General features: G+C 43.1%; 2 protein-coding genes across 3 annotated transcripts in view; one reads left to right on the top strand and one right to left on the bottom strand.

The window, feature by feature from the left end:
• Positions 1 to 2,954, bottom strand: part of DENND10 (DENN domain containing 10) — a 9,077-nt gene extending 6,123 nt beyond the window's left edge. Inside the window, exons 1-3 of one of the 2 annotated variants that reach the window (XM_083843468.1) lie at positions 2,087 to 2,954; positions 1,594 to 1,810; positions 314 to 393 (exon numbers count right to left, since the gene is read on the bottom strand). In XM_083843468.1, coding sequence (XP_083699594.1) covers positions 314 to 393; positions 1,594 to 1,810; positions 2,087 to 2,391 — 602 coding nt within the window. In that variant the 5' untranslated portion in view covers positions 2,392 to 2,954. The remainder of the gene's footprint in view (positions 1 to 313; positions 394 to 1,593; positions 1,811 to 2,086) is intronic. The other variant, XM_083843469.1, reaches the window with a different exon arrangement.
• Positions 2,955 to 4,174: 1,220 nt separating this feature from the next.
• Positions 4,175 to 17,277, top strand: part of EIF3A (eukaryotic translation initiation factor 3 subunit A) — a 33,007-nt gene continuing 19,904 nt past the window's right edge. The window contains exons 1-8 of the mRNA XM_083843467.1: positions 4,175 to 4,333; positions 7,323 to 7,513; positions 7,713 to 7,849; positions 12,160 to 12,323; positions 13,418 to 13,617; positions 14,771 to 14,979; positions 16,000 to 16,171; positions 17,151 to 17,255. Of these exons, the coding sequence (XP_083699593.1) occupies positions 4,285 to 4,333; positions 7,323 to 7,513; positions 7,713 to 7,849; positions 12,160 to 12,323; positions 13,418 to 13,617; positions 14,771 to 14,979; positions 16,000 to 16,171; positions 17,151 to 17,255 (1,227 nt within the window). The 5' untranslated portion in view covers positions 4,175 to 4,284. The remainder of the gene's footprint in view (positions 4,334 to 7,322; positions 7,514 to 7,712; positions 7,850 to 12,159; positions 12,324 to 13,417; positions 13,618 to 14,770; positions 14,980 to 15,999; positions 16,172 to 17,150; positions 17,256 to 17,277) is intronic.

The raw sequence follows: 17,277 nt of genomic DNA, 5'->3' as shown, positions 1-17,277 counted from the left end.
CAACCTCTTCCCAAGTGTTTCTACCTTTTAAAGACACAGTATCAAAGAAAATGAGCACGTTTGTGTGTATGGTCAGAAGCCTCTGTTGGTAAAACACACTGGACACGCAGCATTCTTCCAACACTTACGAGCTCACGATAACAAGCTCAAATCAATCACAAATCTAGAGTTTATATAATCTGATTCAGTATGCAGGACTGGATTTCCAACAGATTGTTAGACCAAATGTAAACGCAACACAATGACATTTAATCTTTTGCCTTGGTAAGATCAAAATCTTTACACAGCACCCAAAGGCGGCTTTTATACAGACCTACAGAGTATCCTAGTGAAGGCTGCATATTTCTCCGGGTTGAAGTCTTTGGCTGTCAGAACAATGGAGAAGTGGGTCACCTGGGCAAGATACACACACAGAAAAACACACAGCTTGTTTACCGACCCCAAAAGGACAGCGTTTGTTACATTACTGAACTCACTGCAGTACTCAGACCAGATGCTTCAATACAAAGAAAGTGAGTTGCAGCAGGTCCGAGTTACTAACTGCAGAAAAGGTCTGGCTAATGGATTTCTGATGCGACTCACTTCCATTGAGTCAGATCCCATATATATCACCCTTCGCTTAATGCAGTATATACGCGTTGCTTTCTTTTAATGTCATGAGGTCAGTTTAAAGGAGAGAAAAGCAATTTTCTTCCCCACAGTGGGTAACAAACTTCTAGAATGTATTGTCAAAGGAGGCTGTACAGGCAGAGAGCATTAACATGTTCAGAGAGAGACTAGAAAAAATTCAAGGACAACAGGCACACAAACAGAAATACTCTTTAACTTCCTGAATGATCCTGAGTGATCATTGTCTGGGACACTGTGAGGCTAGCAGTCTGCAGGCTATGACCAAGCTCACATGTCCTCCTTAAACAGCATCTCCTACTGTGACTGACACAGAACTGGACAAATTTTTTTACACTTTAAAGATTCAAAGGAGATATGATCTTGGAGCAAGGAAAGGCAAGCAACATTCTGCTGTGGGTACGCAAAATTACCATGTTGCTCTACTGCTTAACAATGCAATAAAATACAAAAAATGTATGAACAGACAACTTAATGAACATTATACCAGGGAAGGAAAGTACTGAAGGTAAAAGGGTATATGTGGTCTTTCAGTCATCAACGCAGTGGAAAAGAAAGTGCCTATGCAATTCAACTCAACCACTTCCATATGAACAAGACTTGGACCATACGAAAGACCCTTTGTAAAGCTTTTTTGATCGAAAAAGAAAAAAAAAAGTGAACTTGAAATGCAAAATAACTAGACATAATAGTGTGAAATAGGATCTCCATTTTAATACTCATTACCCAATTTGGATTCTATGTATTTCAATGCCTTTCCCGCAAACATATCTGATACGCATCTTGGTGAAAACCAAAACACATGGAGCTGCTAGGCATCTGAGTAGGAGTTACATCTGTATCCTCAAATCCCTTCCCTTCATCACAGCACAAAACACCGTTTATAGCCAAACAAACAAGTGCCAGAGGATGCTCCCCAAAAGTCTTCCTTGGACTCTGCTGGAAAACAAAGGGGCCGGGTCCTACCTTTTTCAAGACCGGAGACTCTTGAACTTCCACAGTTGTGATGTAGAACCACGACCTTTTGTACTGGCCAAACACAAAGGTATGAAGCAGTTTGTTTTCATCCGTGAGGCAGCTTTTCCGCAGCAAGAGATTCCTCAGCTCCGCTGTCACGGACGGATAGCACCAGACCCACAGCGCATCGCCGCTGGTGTCTTTTTCTATGGTGGAAAGATGTTCACTGTGAGAATGCCGAACAGCAGCAAGGGAGTAAATCGAGTGGTTAATCAGACCTGTTTTCCTGGAATCTGATTCAAATTCCACCTTACACCGAGCAGCTCAAACGCTGCATGGCAGCACTTGTGCTGCAGGGTTTTTGGTAAATATTAATAAATACCCGCTCCTCCTGAGGTTAGGAGAGCTGGAGGGTAAGACAGACGACATATTTGGAAGGTTTCCTGGTTTCACCTCAAATCGCCTCCCCCGATCCCTCTACCCCCGCGGCCCCGGCCCTCACCGATCAGCCCCACGGCCAGCAGCAGCTGCGCCTCCGGCTCGGCCATCTTCCGGCCCCAGCGCCCTTCCGCCCGCCGCCTCCACCCCACGCTCCGCCCCGGCCGGGCCTGAGGGGCTCTGGGGGCTGCGGGGGGCTCCTGGGCCGGCACGGCTCGGCGTGGTCCGACATAGCCCGGCACGGCTCGGCCCGCGGGCACTGAGGGCAGCGGGGACCGCCCCGCCGCGCCCCGCCGGCCGCCATTTGCTGCGTGCTCGCCCCTCAGGGGCCACTGCGCCGGCACCCGCTCGGCCGCTTCCCGGCCTCATTTCCAGCTGCTACTGACAAAAAGAGCCCCTGCCATTCCCATGTTTCGTTCCTTAAATATATTTATTTTATTTTATGTGTCTTTGTAAGGCACAGGATACAATTTACATTGCAAGATGAGGTTGCGTTGCCCACAGACTCACCTTTTGAAGTTACCTTGCACCCAACACCTACTGCTGAGCAAAGCACAAAATGGCCTCACAAATTACCGAGCATTCATAAAGGCTTGCTTCTGCCTAAAGACAGCCTGATTAGGGCAGGGAATATTCACAAAGTGTAACAGCTATCCCCGAATAACTCCGTGTAAGGACACGCTCATCTGAGAACAGAACCATCTTGTTTCATAGTTTGGATTAACAAATAAACCTTAATGCTGTATATGGAGGCCACAGTGCACAAACTTCACTAAAAGTGCAGAGCAGCAACAGATTAGGAAGAATAGTTTGCCGAACTCCTGACATACCTGGGATAACTCCAGGAGTGTCAGAAGCTGCTAAAGAAAATGGCCTGACAGAGGCCAGCTCTGTCACAAATCATGCCTGGCTACAGCGAGCACTTAAGGGGGTTAATAATGGCACAAAGTTAAAGTATATGTGTTTAAAAAGGCACGAGAAGTCAGACGGTAAGGCCTTCTCCTGATGTCAAATTGTCTGAGTCAAGCCTTGAAGGCCTTCAGGAACTTCAGAGAGATTGAAAAAAGTGCAGTGGGCTCCTGAATAGCAAATACTGCGATTAAATAGAAATAAACAAACGGTAGCCCACTGCTAGCATGCAGGCTCTCTGCAGAACAGGCTGCGAAGCCTTAGGGTAAGCACCAGCTGCAGTGACACAGGCATTGGTGGCCTTCAGGTGCCAGGAGGCTGCCACTCGACCTAGGTGGTGCCTGACACTCGTCTGACAGACTGATATATTCATTTAATGAACGCAAGAAAAGGACTTGTTCAGCACTACAAATAGCTCAATGAAGGCTCTGCTGAACGTATTGCCGTGGTTTGAAGCCGAAATATCTAGGCTGTTGGAGACAGCACAGAGTGCAACTGTATTCAAATACTTCTGTATAAATCAACAGCGTGGCCTGATGGAGAGCACCACGTGTCATACAGCCACCTGATCTGAGAGAGATACCAAGGACATGGAGCAACTCTCAAGTGAAGAGAGACAGAAAAAGCAGAGCTGCTTTCTTTTCCTCGTGTTTACTCCCAGGGAATGCAGTGAAAAGCGTTGAGCATCGAGGGGCTGAGTTACATGGAAACACCAGTATCACTAAAACTTCCATACAAGTGTCTTCTTTTTTCTTAGTTTTACTTATTTTTCTGTTTAGCAATAAACCATGCTTGCAAGCCAACATTAGAAGTGAATTTTAAATGTATTGTATAATAGTTATGAAACTTTCAGCAGCTGTCGTTGGGACGGTATCAGTGACCTTGCTGCGGAGGTGCGTGTTTCTGCTGAAGGACCAACGAGCACAGCACGCTAAATGCCTTAAACTAATCCACAAACACTTACTAATCCAAAATATCCCACTAGTCACGGATTTAATTACTGCTGTCCCATTGCTTTGTTGCTGATGTCGTGGGACTTCTGGGTGCAATTCGTGTATTTTTGTGTCGCTTCAAAGTCAAAAGATTGAATTTTTCAGTGAGGAAACGCACGGGCGAGCGGCTATCGCAGACCAATCAATATTGGAAGGGACCCCTGAAGCCCACCCACCCAGGCCCCCTTTTAACCACGCCGCTGCCCATCCCCACGCGCGCTCCCGCCCCGCGCGCGCCCCCGCCCGGTTGCGCGGCCCCGTCTCGGCGTGCGGCGGCGCGCGCCCCTCCCCTTCCGGCGCCGCGTGCCGCCCGCCCGACCCGGAGCGCGCCGCCGCCCTGTGAGGAGAGGCCGCCGCCATCATGCCGGTGTACTTCCAGCGGCCCGAGAACGCCCTGAAGCGGGCGAACGGTCAGTGCCGGCCCCCTCCCCGGTCCCGCCGGGGCTCCCCCCGCTCCCATCGCGTCGCGGCCGGGTCTCGCTGTCCCCGCCGGGCCCCGCTCTGCCTCCGTTTGGCGGCGCTGAGGGGAGGCGGCGGGGCCCGGCCGCATGGCGCCGGGCGAGGCCTGGGCGGGGAGCGGGGCCCGGCCGTGCGGGTTCCCCTCCACCCCCCCCCGGCAGCCGAGCAGGCCCCGTGAGGAGCCAGGGCGCAGCGGGGGGCTCCGGGACGCCGAGGCCGGGCTCGTGAAGCCGCCTGGCCTGGGCCCCGCGGGGCCTGCCCGGCCCCGGCCCGGCTTTTCCACGCTCGGGAGCCGCCTCCGGCCCCGGGGGCTGCGGGGAGGGCAGGGGTGGGAGGCCCCGAGTGCGCCGCCGGGGTGAGGGGACTCGGGGGGACGGCGCTGCCGCCTGCCTCGTGCCTCTGCCGTGCACAAAGCCGGGCTGAGGGTGCTTGTCGGCTGACGCCTTTCCGGCTAAATGTACGGCTTGGGCGCCTTTTAAAATAATATCCTATTTTAAGCGCTTAGGAAAAGCATTTAGGCTCGTCGTTGGTGCAGGCTGCACGTTTAGACATCCAGAAATTACAGAGGATCAGTGGGGCTTGAAATGATGGCTGAAGAGGCAGGGTAGTCTAGGGATTACACATAATTCAGTAACTATCTTAAAAAAACAAGAAATACAAGATATTACGTCTGAAGATTCCTAAAATTCGTTGTATAACCATTCCTACAAACATCACAGATAAAAATACGGAAAAGAATATGAGATCCAGTGCTTCCAAAGATAAAGTTGTGTTTTAGCAGTCCTTTTACTGTAAAAGATGCATATATGATAGTATTCAACCATTGATTCAACTTCAGAATTCCTGGGTGGGGAAAGCTCCTGCTTGCTGAGGAAGTCACACACACCGTTGGAGTATTGGCCTTAAACTGCCCTTTAAATCTGCTGTTGCATTTCTGCTTTCCTGGTATCGAAGAGCAGTGTTAAATCCATGTCTTTTGTACTGCTGCACATCTGTTAAATCTGAATGAATTGAAGGAGTGGGCTTCAAGGAGTGGAACTGAAGGAAGTGTTTTCCAGACAAGCACTGACGATCCCACGCTGCAGTAGACTGAATGGAAAACACGACAAGCTGGGTCAGGTCTTTGTGGCCTGCAGGGGCTCAGCCTTGTTGCTGATTTAGATACCTTTTTGCATTTCAAGTGGTATAATGTAAAAACCAGAAAAAAATGTCATTCTGACAGCTATTCCAGGGTTAATGCTCTTACATTTGGTCTGCTGCAGTTCTTTGGTTCCATAACCTACACATCCCTGTGCCTTACAGGAGGAGACACAGTGCTGTATTTGACTCTTCAGGTTCCCTTTGTGCCTGCTTTTACTACAGTGTCTGTTAAATTAGCCATAATTATTTGATGTTCTGGCAAGAACTTGCTTGGCCAGAGTTAATTAAAAGTTTCAGCACAGTATGAATTAATGTTGTGCTTTGTCCAGTTAGTTATCGACCACTGCGAGCTGTGGTGCTTGGAAGGGCCTGGCATTGTTGCAAGATTCAACTTGCCTTTCAGGTTCATTTTCATAAATAAAACCCAGTAAAGCTCAGCAGTAATTGCCTCAAAAGCAGCACTGAGGTAGAATAGCAGTTTACATCATAGGATGGAGGATAGCTTTATTAAAATTCCCTTGGCGAGTTTAAAATACTGCCAAATACTGTCACGTTGTAGTCTTATTTATCTTTGTATGTGACCTTATATTTTTTTTGTAAAGGAGCTTGCTCATCTTACGCAAGCTCATTATTTACATAAAGTAGGCTCCAAACATCTGATAGTGTGGTCCTTAAGTTAAATCGTTACTGCTGTTTTCAAAATGCAACTTTTGGCCATGTTTAACTTCAGTTCTGACATTCTAAAACTTAGAACACCGGTTATAGTTGTTTTTTTTTTTTTTTGTGGAGTATGATGAGGACTGTACAAGAAACTCCTCGTGGTCTTTGAAGTTCATCTGTGTGCATGAGCACCTTCAGCAGGCTCCGATTTTCCTCCTATTCTGCCGCTGTTTCTTGAGGAATGGAGGCAGTTCCAAAATACTCTGTGGAAAGTGCTAACTCCGTTCCTCTTTAAGAATACGCTTACCTTTCTTTTTTAGTTGTACACAACTTTATTTCCTCCCCCCTTCCACCTCCCTCCCTCCTCTCTCTTTATCTGTAACCTGTTTGTTTCCCATTCTCATCATTCTTCTGACTTGCTTTTCGTGGTGAATGCCTTCAGTGTAGGCGTTCAGCGTGTGTGTTGGTAGGTGGCTGTGCTGCTTCACGATGTGATGTGCTCGTGGGTGGTTGGCTCTGTTTTGTACTGAGCGGAACATGCGGTGTATCACACAATCACAGAGTGGTTTGGGTTGGCAGGGACCTCAAAGCCCACCCAGTTCCAACGCCCTGCCATGGCAGGGACACCTCCCACCAGCCCAGGTTGCCCAAAGCCCCATCCAGCCTCGCCTTGCACACTCCAGGATGGGTCAGCCACAGCTTCTTGGGGCAGCTTGTTCCAGTGCCTCGCTGCCCCCGTAGACAGGAGCGGCTGTGATGCTGACAGATCCTGTTAGATCTGTACTGCGAGGCTTGTGGTGGGTGTTTGTTGTCCTTCGTGATGAAACGAGCTTTAAGACTGGATGCACATATTTTATTAATATGTATGAAGAGCCTAGTCATGCCTAGATGGATGGAGAGACACCTCTGCCATCCCCAAATTTGCATGCTAATGGAGAGGTCTGCATTTGTTTGCCAGTTACGGCATTGAAAAACTGCCCCTGCAGTTGCATGTGCCAACATTTTTGGTATAGCTAGGTAAATCAAACCATCAGTGGAATTTGATTAGAGCTGATTAAATTCTAAAAGGTTACACTATTAATCATAATAGCATGTATCTTCTAGGTTACAACTCCTCTGCTAATTAGATTTTACTTTCAGAATTCCTTGAGGTTGGCAAAAAGCAGCCTGCCCTTGATGTTCTCTATGATGTTATGAAAAGTAAGAAACACCGAACATGGCAGAAAATCCACGAGCCGATTATGCTGAAGTACCTGGAACTCTGTGTGGATCTCCGCAAGAGTCACCTGGCAAAGGAAGGGCTGTACCAGTACAAGAACATTTGCCAGCAGGTACGGCTTCTGAATCGTTTCTTTGTTATTTGTAGCAAGCGTGGTTTGTGTCAGCTGATGAGATCTAAATGTAACTGATCAGTCTTGACTCAGAATTAATCTGCTTTTTAGATGTTCCTGGTCTTGTAGCATTTACATCTTAAATATTTGTTGCCTGTCGTGGGGGGAAATAACTTCACATGTTCTGCCTTTGGCGTAGGTGAACATCAAATCTTTGGAGGATGTTGTTCGAGCCTATTTAAAGTTAGCTGAAGAAAAAACGGAAGCAGCTAAGGAAGAATCCCAGCAGATGGTACTGGACATAGAAGACTTAGATAACATTCAAACTCCAGAGAGGTAGGAGGCCTGGCTTTACACTGTAAGCACTTCGCAGCAAAGTATCCTTATTTTTGTGTTTATAGAGCACTGACGCAAGGATTTCTAGATTTTTGGTGAATGTTCTGAGTGTATATATATGAATATATATATATATATATATACACACACACATACCTATAAAGACGACAAGGAAGACTATATTTTGATGTTCTTCAATTGAGACTTTGTGTTTTTTATGAGCAGTACACCTGAACAGTAATTTCCTGACTTAATTATTAAACTATGGCTTTTGTATTGATTTACGAGGTGCATGGTGCAGTTAAATGACTAATACCACGCTGTCAGATTATCTAAAGTTACAACCTGTGGTTTTATTTTTCATACACTTACTTTCCTTGTATTTTAATGGCGTTATGGAAGATTTTTTTAAAAAGCCTTGCTGTCAGCAGCAGAGATGATGTTGGAATTTGCAAACGGCTAGGGAACTTATTGAAATAATTGGGAATGAAAAAATAAATAGAAGTGGAAGCTGACTAAGGGAGTAAAGGAGAAGATTCACCGTAATGACAAGTCAGAAGTAGCTGCGTAAAGAAAATGCAGACTGGATGTTTTACTGGCAAGGGTACGTAATAGGTGTTACGTGGATACAAAGTGCTTTCTGATGGAGCACGCAGGAGACTTGTGATCTAAAAACACAGCTGGAGATGACCATGGATATGAGGGATATAACGGAAGAGAAGGACTAAATGTGTACTTTCAGTGTTATATGCTGTGCTAAAGGACGAACCACTGCGTTACGAGGCTGAGACGTAGAAATATCTGGGTGCTGGAAGAAGGCGGCAGAGACGAGCTAATGGAAAAGACCTAGAGCTGAGGAACAGGTTTGCTTCACAGAAAACAGAAAATCTGAGAGGGGAAATTAGCAAAAAATAGGTGAAGGTGATTGGGAAAGAATTGGAGAACTGCATCTACGAAAGACGAGAGAGGGAGAAGGTGATGAAGCAAGCCAGGTGTCAGTGTGCAAGGAGTACTGATGATAGTGCAGGAAGGAACTGTACCTTGAGGGGAGAACAAGAGGTAATTGAGCAGTCTCTTTCTAGCTTTCACTGTATGAGTGGGGCCATCTTTTTCAAGAGGCCAGATCCAGAAGAGGATAAAATGAATACCTCTAAGTAAAAGGATTGACAGCAAAAGAAGGGAAATGTGAAGTTATGTGTTCAAGTGTAAGAATAATAAAAATGTGGTAGAACCGTAGTTGCAGTTGGAATTCATCTGATGGAAGATAGTTAGGAAGCTGAGAAATAAAGATGATGGCTTGAAAATGGAATACTAAGGACGTTTGAGAGGTAGCAATAGAAATAGGAAGGGTCACCTCTATTGAACAAAATCCTTGCATCTGTAGTAAAGGACATAAAATAAGCAGTAAAGAGAAGAAAAAGGAGATGCAGTTCCGAGAGTTGGGTGACAGCTTTATGGGGTCTGCTGAAACCTGCACCTATAATGGTATTGGTGATTTTATTATTGAAAGCTGCTTGTTATCAGCTGGGAAACAATTAAATTTGGTAAAGCTGGTAAACTATTAATTGTATTAGGCTAGTTTAATTCTCTTATGTAGTAACCTTCAAACTTTTTCACCACATTGTGCATCTGCAAACAAAAGAAAATGTTACTTTATACTTGCTTAGGCAGCTGATGAGGTAATAGCAGAAAAGGTGTAACAAATTTGTTCTATGTGTCATAATTAATTGGATAGAAAATGAGAATTTAGGAATAATGGAAAAAAGGATCAGTCAGTATATCTGCTTTAGTTCCTTTGTAGGCCTTCAGTTAGCAGACAACTTAAGCAACAGTGTGCCAGGTTGGATGAACCACTCTCTGGCTTTTGGTTTCTTCTGCCTCTGCGAGAAGTCAGCGTTCTGTTGTCAGAACGGTTTGTGGGAGAATTTCCTAATCTGCTTCAGGCAAAGTGGGGTTAGCTCATACCGTGTATTTATGTTCTTCAGATGAATCCCTTAATTTTCGGGAATGGTCACATGAACGCTGCTAGTACAGCTGTGTGTGTGGTGATAGTTCTGAAAAAGAAGTGGCAAGGTGAGGTAATATAATGAGTCTGGGAGAGGATAATTGTCTGTATCCTTGAAAAAAAAATCAAGGTGTGTAGGTAATAAATCAAACCAAATTAAACTTTGCTGAAGTTGTTACGAGAAACAATAAAAGGATGTTTAGCCATAAGTGGAGAATTCTAGGAAAAAGGGTGGTGGAAGTCTGATAGGTTGAGATTGGCCATCCTAGGTGTGGTCTGCATACCAAAGCAACACTTTACTGCTGCTTTTTTGTAAGCATATGGATTGTGGAATAAAAGAAACACGCTTTTTAGGGGCTTGGAAATTACTTAGCCTGAGATGGACGGAAAAGTCAGCTTTATTGTGTTGGGTGACGGCATAATCTCAGATAGCCATCTGAGCAGGCAGCGTGGTTTCTCATCGTCCATAGGCAGGCCTGAGGAGCAGTCTGAACAGCTGCTGATCTGCTGTTAGCTTGTCTAGATCATTATAGTGTTCAGGTCGTTAGCACGAGTTCTGAAGAATTAGTACGTGGGGTTAAAAACACAAAAACAATTCGGCACAGGCTTGCTGAAGGGTGAATGATGTCCGGTAACTTCAGAATCTTTTTTTTGGTGGTTACATTTTTTAAATTCAAGAAATGACAGAGGTGTAACAAGGAGAAAAGTAAAGCTGTCGATACTGTACCGGATGGGATGTTCTTCAAGTTGGAAGGTGATAGAGGCATTGCCCAGGGACAGACAGACAGCACGTAATGGTGCGAGGAGGGGGAAATCGAGAGTTAGGGTGAAGTCTTTCAATTAAAGTCTTGGAAAGTAACTGGAAAAGTCAGCCATGTTTACTGACGGTACAAAGTTCAAAGAAATTAGCAGTGAAATTATCATTGTAGGTAGTGGTGAGGAATGGAGTTAGAGAAGTCAAATACAATTCACAGGGACTTGGAGTAGAAGACTGTGGATTTGCATGTTAACAGCAAGGCTCGTTGGTTGCAAAAACTGAAGAGGTTAAAGTTCTGTCCTCAGTAGTTGTTCCAGGATGATAGTGCAATCAGTGACATGTGACCACAAAAAAAAAGCAGTTAGAAACTAACATTTCTTAGGTACTGTGCTCTGGTGAAGACCAAGACTTTTTAAAAAGTAATCATTGAGAAGGATCTGAAGAGACTATTGAATCTTTTCTTTTGCAATGAGTCATAATAAATTATAAAATATTCTTTAAATATGCTTCTCTCATCTGTTCTCTAAGTCCTTCAGTAACAGGAATTCCTCAGCTTTCCTTGTAATTCCACGTTATTTTCAATGCCTGAAACAGTCCTTGTTACGAAGGAATCCCACTGGTACTTAGACACTGACACTGACTGCTCATTTCTAGTATTCTGTATTCTAGCTTTTAGTGTCAAAGCGTTGGTTAGAAAAATAGTATGTTTGTGTTGGCTGGAGAGATCTTTGGTTGAGCAGTGAGAGAAACTGCAGGATAGTTTTAAAAATAATAAGGTATGCTTGGTTATGTATGCTGAGATACTTCTGTGAGTATCCTTGACAAAGTGTGTTGGTTGGTAAATTCAGACTTAAGTTTTGCTGTAATGCTCCCGGGTTGTAAACTTATCCTTTACTGACCTCCAGTTTGCTTGCTGACAAAATTAAAGACAGTAAAAGGTGAACTGATTTGAGGTTATAAATAAAAGTAGCGGAAGAGAATGTATTGAGCTTGTTCGTTTCTCTGTGTGCCAGTATAGGAGTCTTCAGTGGCGAAAATGCAATTCATAAGGCACACGTTTCTCCTGTGTCAAGTATCAACAAGCAGTGAGCTCCTCCTGGCAGCCTTGCCAGTGACTAAAAAGGAAGTATCAGCAAGCAGCAAAGTATCTGAGTAGCCAGTGGTACTGGGGTCAGACAGAAGTAACACTGTGCTGCTCCTTGATAGAATGGAGAAGGTGAAGGTCCTAGAGCTAGTTTCCTTTGGCTTCCTTGTGTGAAGGGCACACAACCTACAGAAGTCTTCACCTGTGGAACTTGTACGTATCAGTGATATACGCAGGGGCCAAGATTGGAAACTTAACATCAAGAAAAGATATCTACATCCTTTAAAGGAAAACTTTGAAGGATCAATTTGAAACTAAGGAGTAGCTAATTCAGCAGCATGTAGCTGTTTGGATTCCTACAGTCTTATCTTAGATCTTAATGAGAATTGAACAAAAAGAACAATGAGAATCTGAACCACTTCTTTTTCTCCTTCTTTTCCCCTTTTCTCCGTTCCCAACTGTAGTGTTCTTTTGAGTGCTGTAAGTGGAGAAGACACTCAGGACCGTACTGACCGACTGCTTTTGACACCATGGGTTAAATTTCTGTGGGAATCATATCGGCAATGTTTGGATCTTCTCCGAAACAATTCTAGAGTGGAACGTTTGTACCATGATATTGCACAGCAAGGTGAGTTGAAAAGATGGAAATTTACAGCGTAAGGAGATTGTGGACTTCTGTGTTACATACTGTAAAACTAGAAAATGAGAGGTTATTTCTGTCTGACTATTGCATTAGAGTTAAAACTACGTTGATCTCTTATGCATATGCATGCACACACACACTGTTCTTAAAATTACAGTTTTCTTGTGGAGGTTTCTGTACGCTAAACTTTTATTGCAACAGAATATGCAAGGAAAAAGTTATTTTTTCCTGGATATACTGAGAATAACTTATTAACTTCTGAATAGTATTTTACTAGGAAAAGGGCTTGTCTGATTCTTCCTGCCATTATTCTGCAGAAAAAATAATTTCTAAGAATGGGTACTTGTGTGCTCATCTTTTTTTCTTAAGGGGGAATGAGGAGTGGAAAATATGTTCCATCTTTATGCGTAACTTGAGGCTCTGTATCTTTTGAAAAAAAGCTGCTAGGTTTTTACCTCTAGGCCCAAACTGTGCAAATATATTAGGTAAAAATGGCCATCAGATGAGTTCTAGGTGCCTTAGTGTGTATTTAAGTCTTTGTGCAACAGTATCAAGAGCTACTATTTTGACTGTTCCTGGTAGAGATACTTCAGGGTTTTCAGTGGCAATGGCCCAGCGCAGTCAGGTTTTTGAAAGGAGCTGTAGGATCAAAGACATTTTTTCCTGTTATCTTCAGCCTTTTGAAAGCTTCATTTAACTTTACCATACTAGATGGCTTGAGAATTTTTTCCCACATTTTATGAAGGCGAAGCTTTAATTCATGCTCTTCTCAGAATTGTATTTGCACATAGTTCAAAACAAAATCTAGAATCGCTGCTTAAATCAGAATGTTCTCATTTGATTCAAAGCATTCCCTCTGCTCCTTAAGCTTAATTGCGTAGAAACATCTTAATTTTTTGAGGTCAAGCTGGTAGTGCTCTGCATTGTAACTTATTATGCGTGACTGATTAGATCTTGTTTGCTATGTCTTTGGACTGTAAATGAAGATTCTTTAAATGCATCGATTTACATATTTGAATCCCATTTAGGACTACAATGAAATCACCATGAGCAAACATTCTAAATTCGTGTTTTTGCAGCTTTTAAGTTCTGCCTGCAGTACACGCGTAAAGCGGAGTTCCGTAAGCTCTGCGATAACCTGAGAATGCATCTGGGGCAGATCCAGCGTCATCATAACCAAAGCACAGCAATCAACCTCAACAACCCTGACAGCCAGTCCATGCACTTGGAGACCAGGCTTGTGCAGCTTGACAGCGCTATTAGCATGGAGCTGTGGCAGGTATGCAGCAGGCCTCCTCTAATCACACGGTAGCATCCAACCTTTCCAGAATCTCTGCCATGCAGGTCATGTTTCATGGTGTGTGCTTCAAGGTAAAAACAGGAGAATAGTTGAAGAATAAACTCCTTAGTATCTTGAATGCGGTATTATTTGTGTGTTATACTTCGTCTGATGTTTCTGGAACTGCTGTTTTCATGTAGTGCTTCAAACCAAGCCTGTGCTTGTAGTAGTTAGTGGTGAAGTGGTTGGAGTTGCTTTGAGTTGGGAGAGGGAGAAGTTGACTGACGTCTTCATCTCTTACATGTTGTGTTCTCGTGGACTACATCACTGGGAAGTGGTTGGCAAATGTCAAACCCTGTTGTTAGGCTGGGGCCCCAGCACTTCCAACTGAGGTACATCAGTGTCTAGTCAGCGAGGGCGCTTTCAGAGTAAGTTTTTCAAAAAGGTGCTTTGCTTTTGGAATCTTTCTAACGTCAGATTCCTAAAGAATCAGAGTTGTTCTATCTGTGAACTTGGAGAATGCTCTCTGTTAACACCGATTCCTTTTTAGTTTTAAAAGTTGTTATATATAAGGCATTTCCAAGGTACATTTTTGTTTTTAGGGAAACTAACCTTTTTTGATCACAGATGTGATTTGTATGAAAACAGTAAAAAGAGTAAATAGTAGAATTGGTAGAATGATAGAAATGGTTTTTTCTTGGTTTGTAGATTGAAAATCTGAAAAAAAGTTTCCAAAAAAACCCCCAATTAAATAACCTTTAATTCCCCGTTTCTAACAGATGAGAGTTAATGGGTTTGCAGTACGTCCAAATAATTTCTTTATTATGGAGGAAATTTTTAATTACATGTAGCTGCCAGAACTGGAGATGACAGCTTTCAGTGGTATTAAATAAAGGTAGTCTTTGTGGAATCACAGAATGACTTGGGTTGGAAGGGACCTTGAAGACCACCCAGTTCCATCCCTTGTGATAGCACCCACTAGATCAGGTTGTCCAGGGCCCCATCCAACTTGGCCTTGAACACCTCTAGGGATGGGGCATCCACAACATGTGACTTATTGGTTGTAGTTTTATAGTCTTTAGTGAATTTTCATTTTTTTTCCCTTTTTGCAGGGTTGCAAAAACTTCCTAAAAGTAGTGTGTTTGTTTTTTAGGAAGCTTTCAAAGCAGTGGAGGATATTCATGGGCTATTTGCCTTGTCTAAGAAACCACCCAAACCACAGCTGATGGCAAATTACTATCACAAAGTGTCAACTGTCTTCTGGAAATCAGGAAATGCTCTTTTTCATGCATCCACACTTCACCGACTTTATCACTTATCGAGAGAAATGCGAAAGAATCTCACGCAAGAGGAGATGCAGAGGTGGGCAAAGATATTTAATGTGATTTTAGATTCTATTTCTAACCTTGTAGATTCAAAAATAAGCTAAATTGTACCCCAAAAGAAGCAGATAACGTATAACCTGTATGGCTATGAGCAGCTTTGCCTAAAGTGGCCAGTACTAATTGCCCCCAAAAACTAGAGAAAGAAGGATATTTTACAAAGCTACAGTGTAAGTAATGTGAACATCAGGATTACCTTATTTAAGCTTCCTTCTTCTCTACTGACAGGGAATCTAAGCAAGTTTACGAAGTACCTAGTTTTTGCTTTCAGTTTCTATTCTGACTGGTGATACCTACACCGGTAATAGGGAAGTCTTGGGAAGTAAACTTTTCCTTAATATCTGCAAGTGTGTGTAGCCAAATGACCTTTAATTTTTTTTGGTGATAAAGTATGGTATCTGGCAAGGGTTTTGAAGCATGCAGAATCATTGGCTGCATTAAACTCTGAAACTCATTTACAGGTATTTATAGAATCAGTCTGGTGGGAATCAACACTGTAGGGAATTCTTACATTCCTGTTCATCTGGTACTAAGGTCAACATTTAAATATTTAATGTTACTTGCATTGTAACATCAGAAGGCACCTCTAGCAATAATTTCTTAAAAAGCAATGTAATCAAAATGACTTGCATGGATTTGGAATAAAGTAAGTTTGGAAAGGTGCTGCTTTCTGCTGGTTTCATTATTTTATACTATTTTGATATTTTACAGAGGCAGCTTCAATTTATTTTGTCTCTGTGTATACATACATGTGTGTATATATATATATATATACACACGTATAAGTAATGAAAACGTGTTACCAAAATCTTTTTTGTGATTACTGAAGAGCACTGCATATTGTACTTAGTGCACAGTTGCCATCTTTTCAGTTATTGCTGTTTTTTTTCCTGTTCTGCATTATGAATGCTAAGTATTCCTACTCTTGAATTGGCATGTGTATGAAAATGAAGTAGTATTCTCTTGCAGTTCATCTTTTGTGGTTATACTTCGTCAACAGGATGTCCACTCGAGTCCTTTTGGCCACTCTGTCAATTCCTATAACTCCTGAGAGAACTGATATCGCCCGCCTGCTGGACATGGATGGCATCATTGTTGAAAAACAGCGGCGGCTGGCCACCCTGCTAGGTCTTCAGGCCCCGCCGACACGTGGCAGTCTTATTAATGATATGGTAGGTGGTAGTGTCTGGATCAGATCTCTTAAACTCAGTCTTCTTTTTGGACTTTTTTTTGTTCTAGAAGCGCTGCGCCTAGTTAAGGGATGGCAATTTCAAAATTGAAACAGCTTTGTGTTTAACTGTATATAACTTATAGTTAAAAATTGAGATTCACGGGAAGGACTGTTTGGAAATGGTGGTGGTAATGAAGGGCCTGAATCCTTGTGTGCAGAACAGAGCAGTATTTGGTGTTGTCCTGTATGTCACCCAGGCAACAAATGTCTTGCTTTTCAAACTCTGAGGGGTCTGAAAAGCATTGTGAACCACAACTTTTTTTCCCCCTCTCTAAGGAGAGGCCTGTTTATTAAATGTAGCTCCAATAAGCTCGGGGCAGATAAATAGTGGAGGATAAGGACTTAGCTTATTATGAGAACATCCTTTTGTTTCATTAGAAGAGAGGCCAGATTTATCCGTCTTCAGACTCTTCTGGGTATTTACAAACAAATTAGGCATTCGGTCATGGATCCTTTTCAGAGGATGCTTGAATTTCTTGCTTTCGTTTGCATACATACCTAAAACTTACATTCAAGGTTCACTTTATGTTGGTTTTTCTTCTGGTACTTCTCTAGTTTGCCTTAAAAACACAATTTAAAATGTCAGTTGTAAACTGAGACGTATGGTTTTTAGTTTGGATGTGGGCCTATGTCTGTGTAGTGGGACTGTAGGTCTGTAATACGTTGAGGGTGACACTCCAGTCTAAATAATTACCATGCTGCTATGTTTATCTAGTTTCCCATTGTTAAATATGGTTAACTGGTATAGTGTACAGTTATTGTCACTATAATTAGAAATGTTTTAATTAAAAAGTCAATGAACTGTATTAAGAGGTACATGTGGTGCCTATTCAACTTCTGAAATGCAAAATTCTTAAAGCATAAATATTTGTTAATATTTATTTTGAGATCTTTGTGGTTTTTGTTGTTGTTAACGTTAGGTGAGGTTCAACGTAGTCCAGTATGTTGTTCCTGAAGTGAAGGAACTTTACAATTGGCTTGAAGTTGACTTTCACCCGCTCAAGTTATGTAGCCGTGTCAGCAAGGTAAGTTTTGTAGCTGGGTGCG

This window comes from Anser anser, assembly GCF_964211835.1.
Source record: "Anser anser genome assembly, chromosome: 7".
NCBI classification, from domain to species: domain Eukaryota; kingdom Metazoa; phylum Chordata; class Aves; order Anseriformes; family Anatidae; genus Anser; species Anser anser.
The sequence above is the reverse complement of the archived record's forward strand: the minus strand, read 5'-3'. Positions and strand labels throughout refer to the sequence as shown.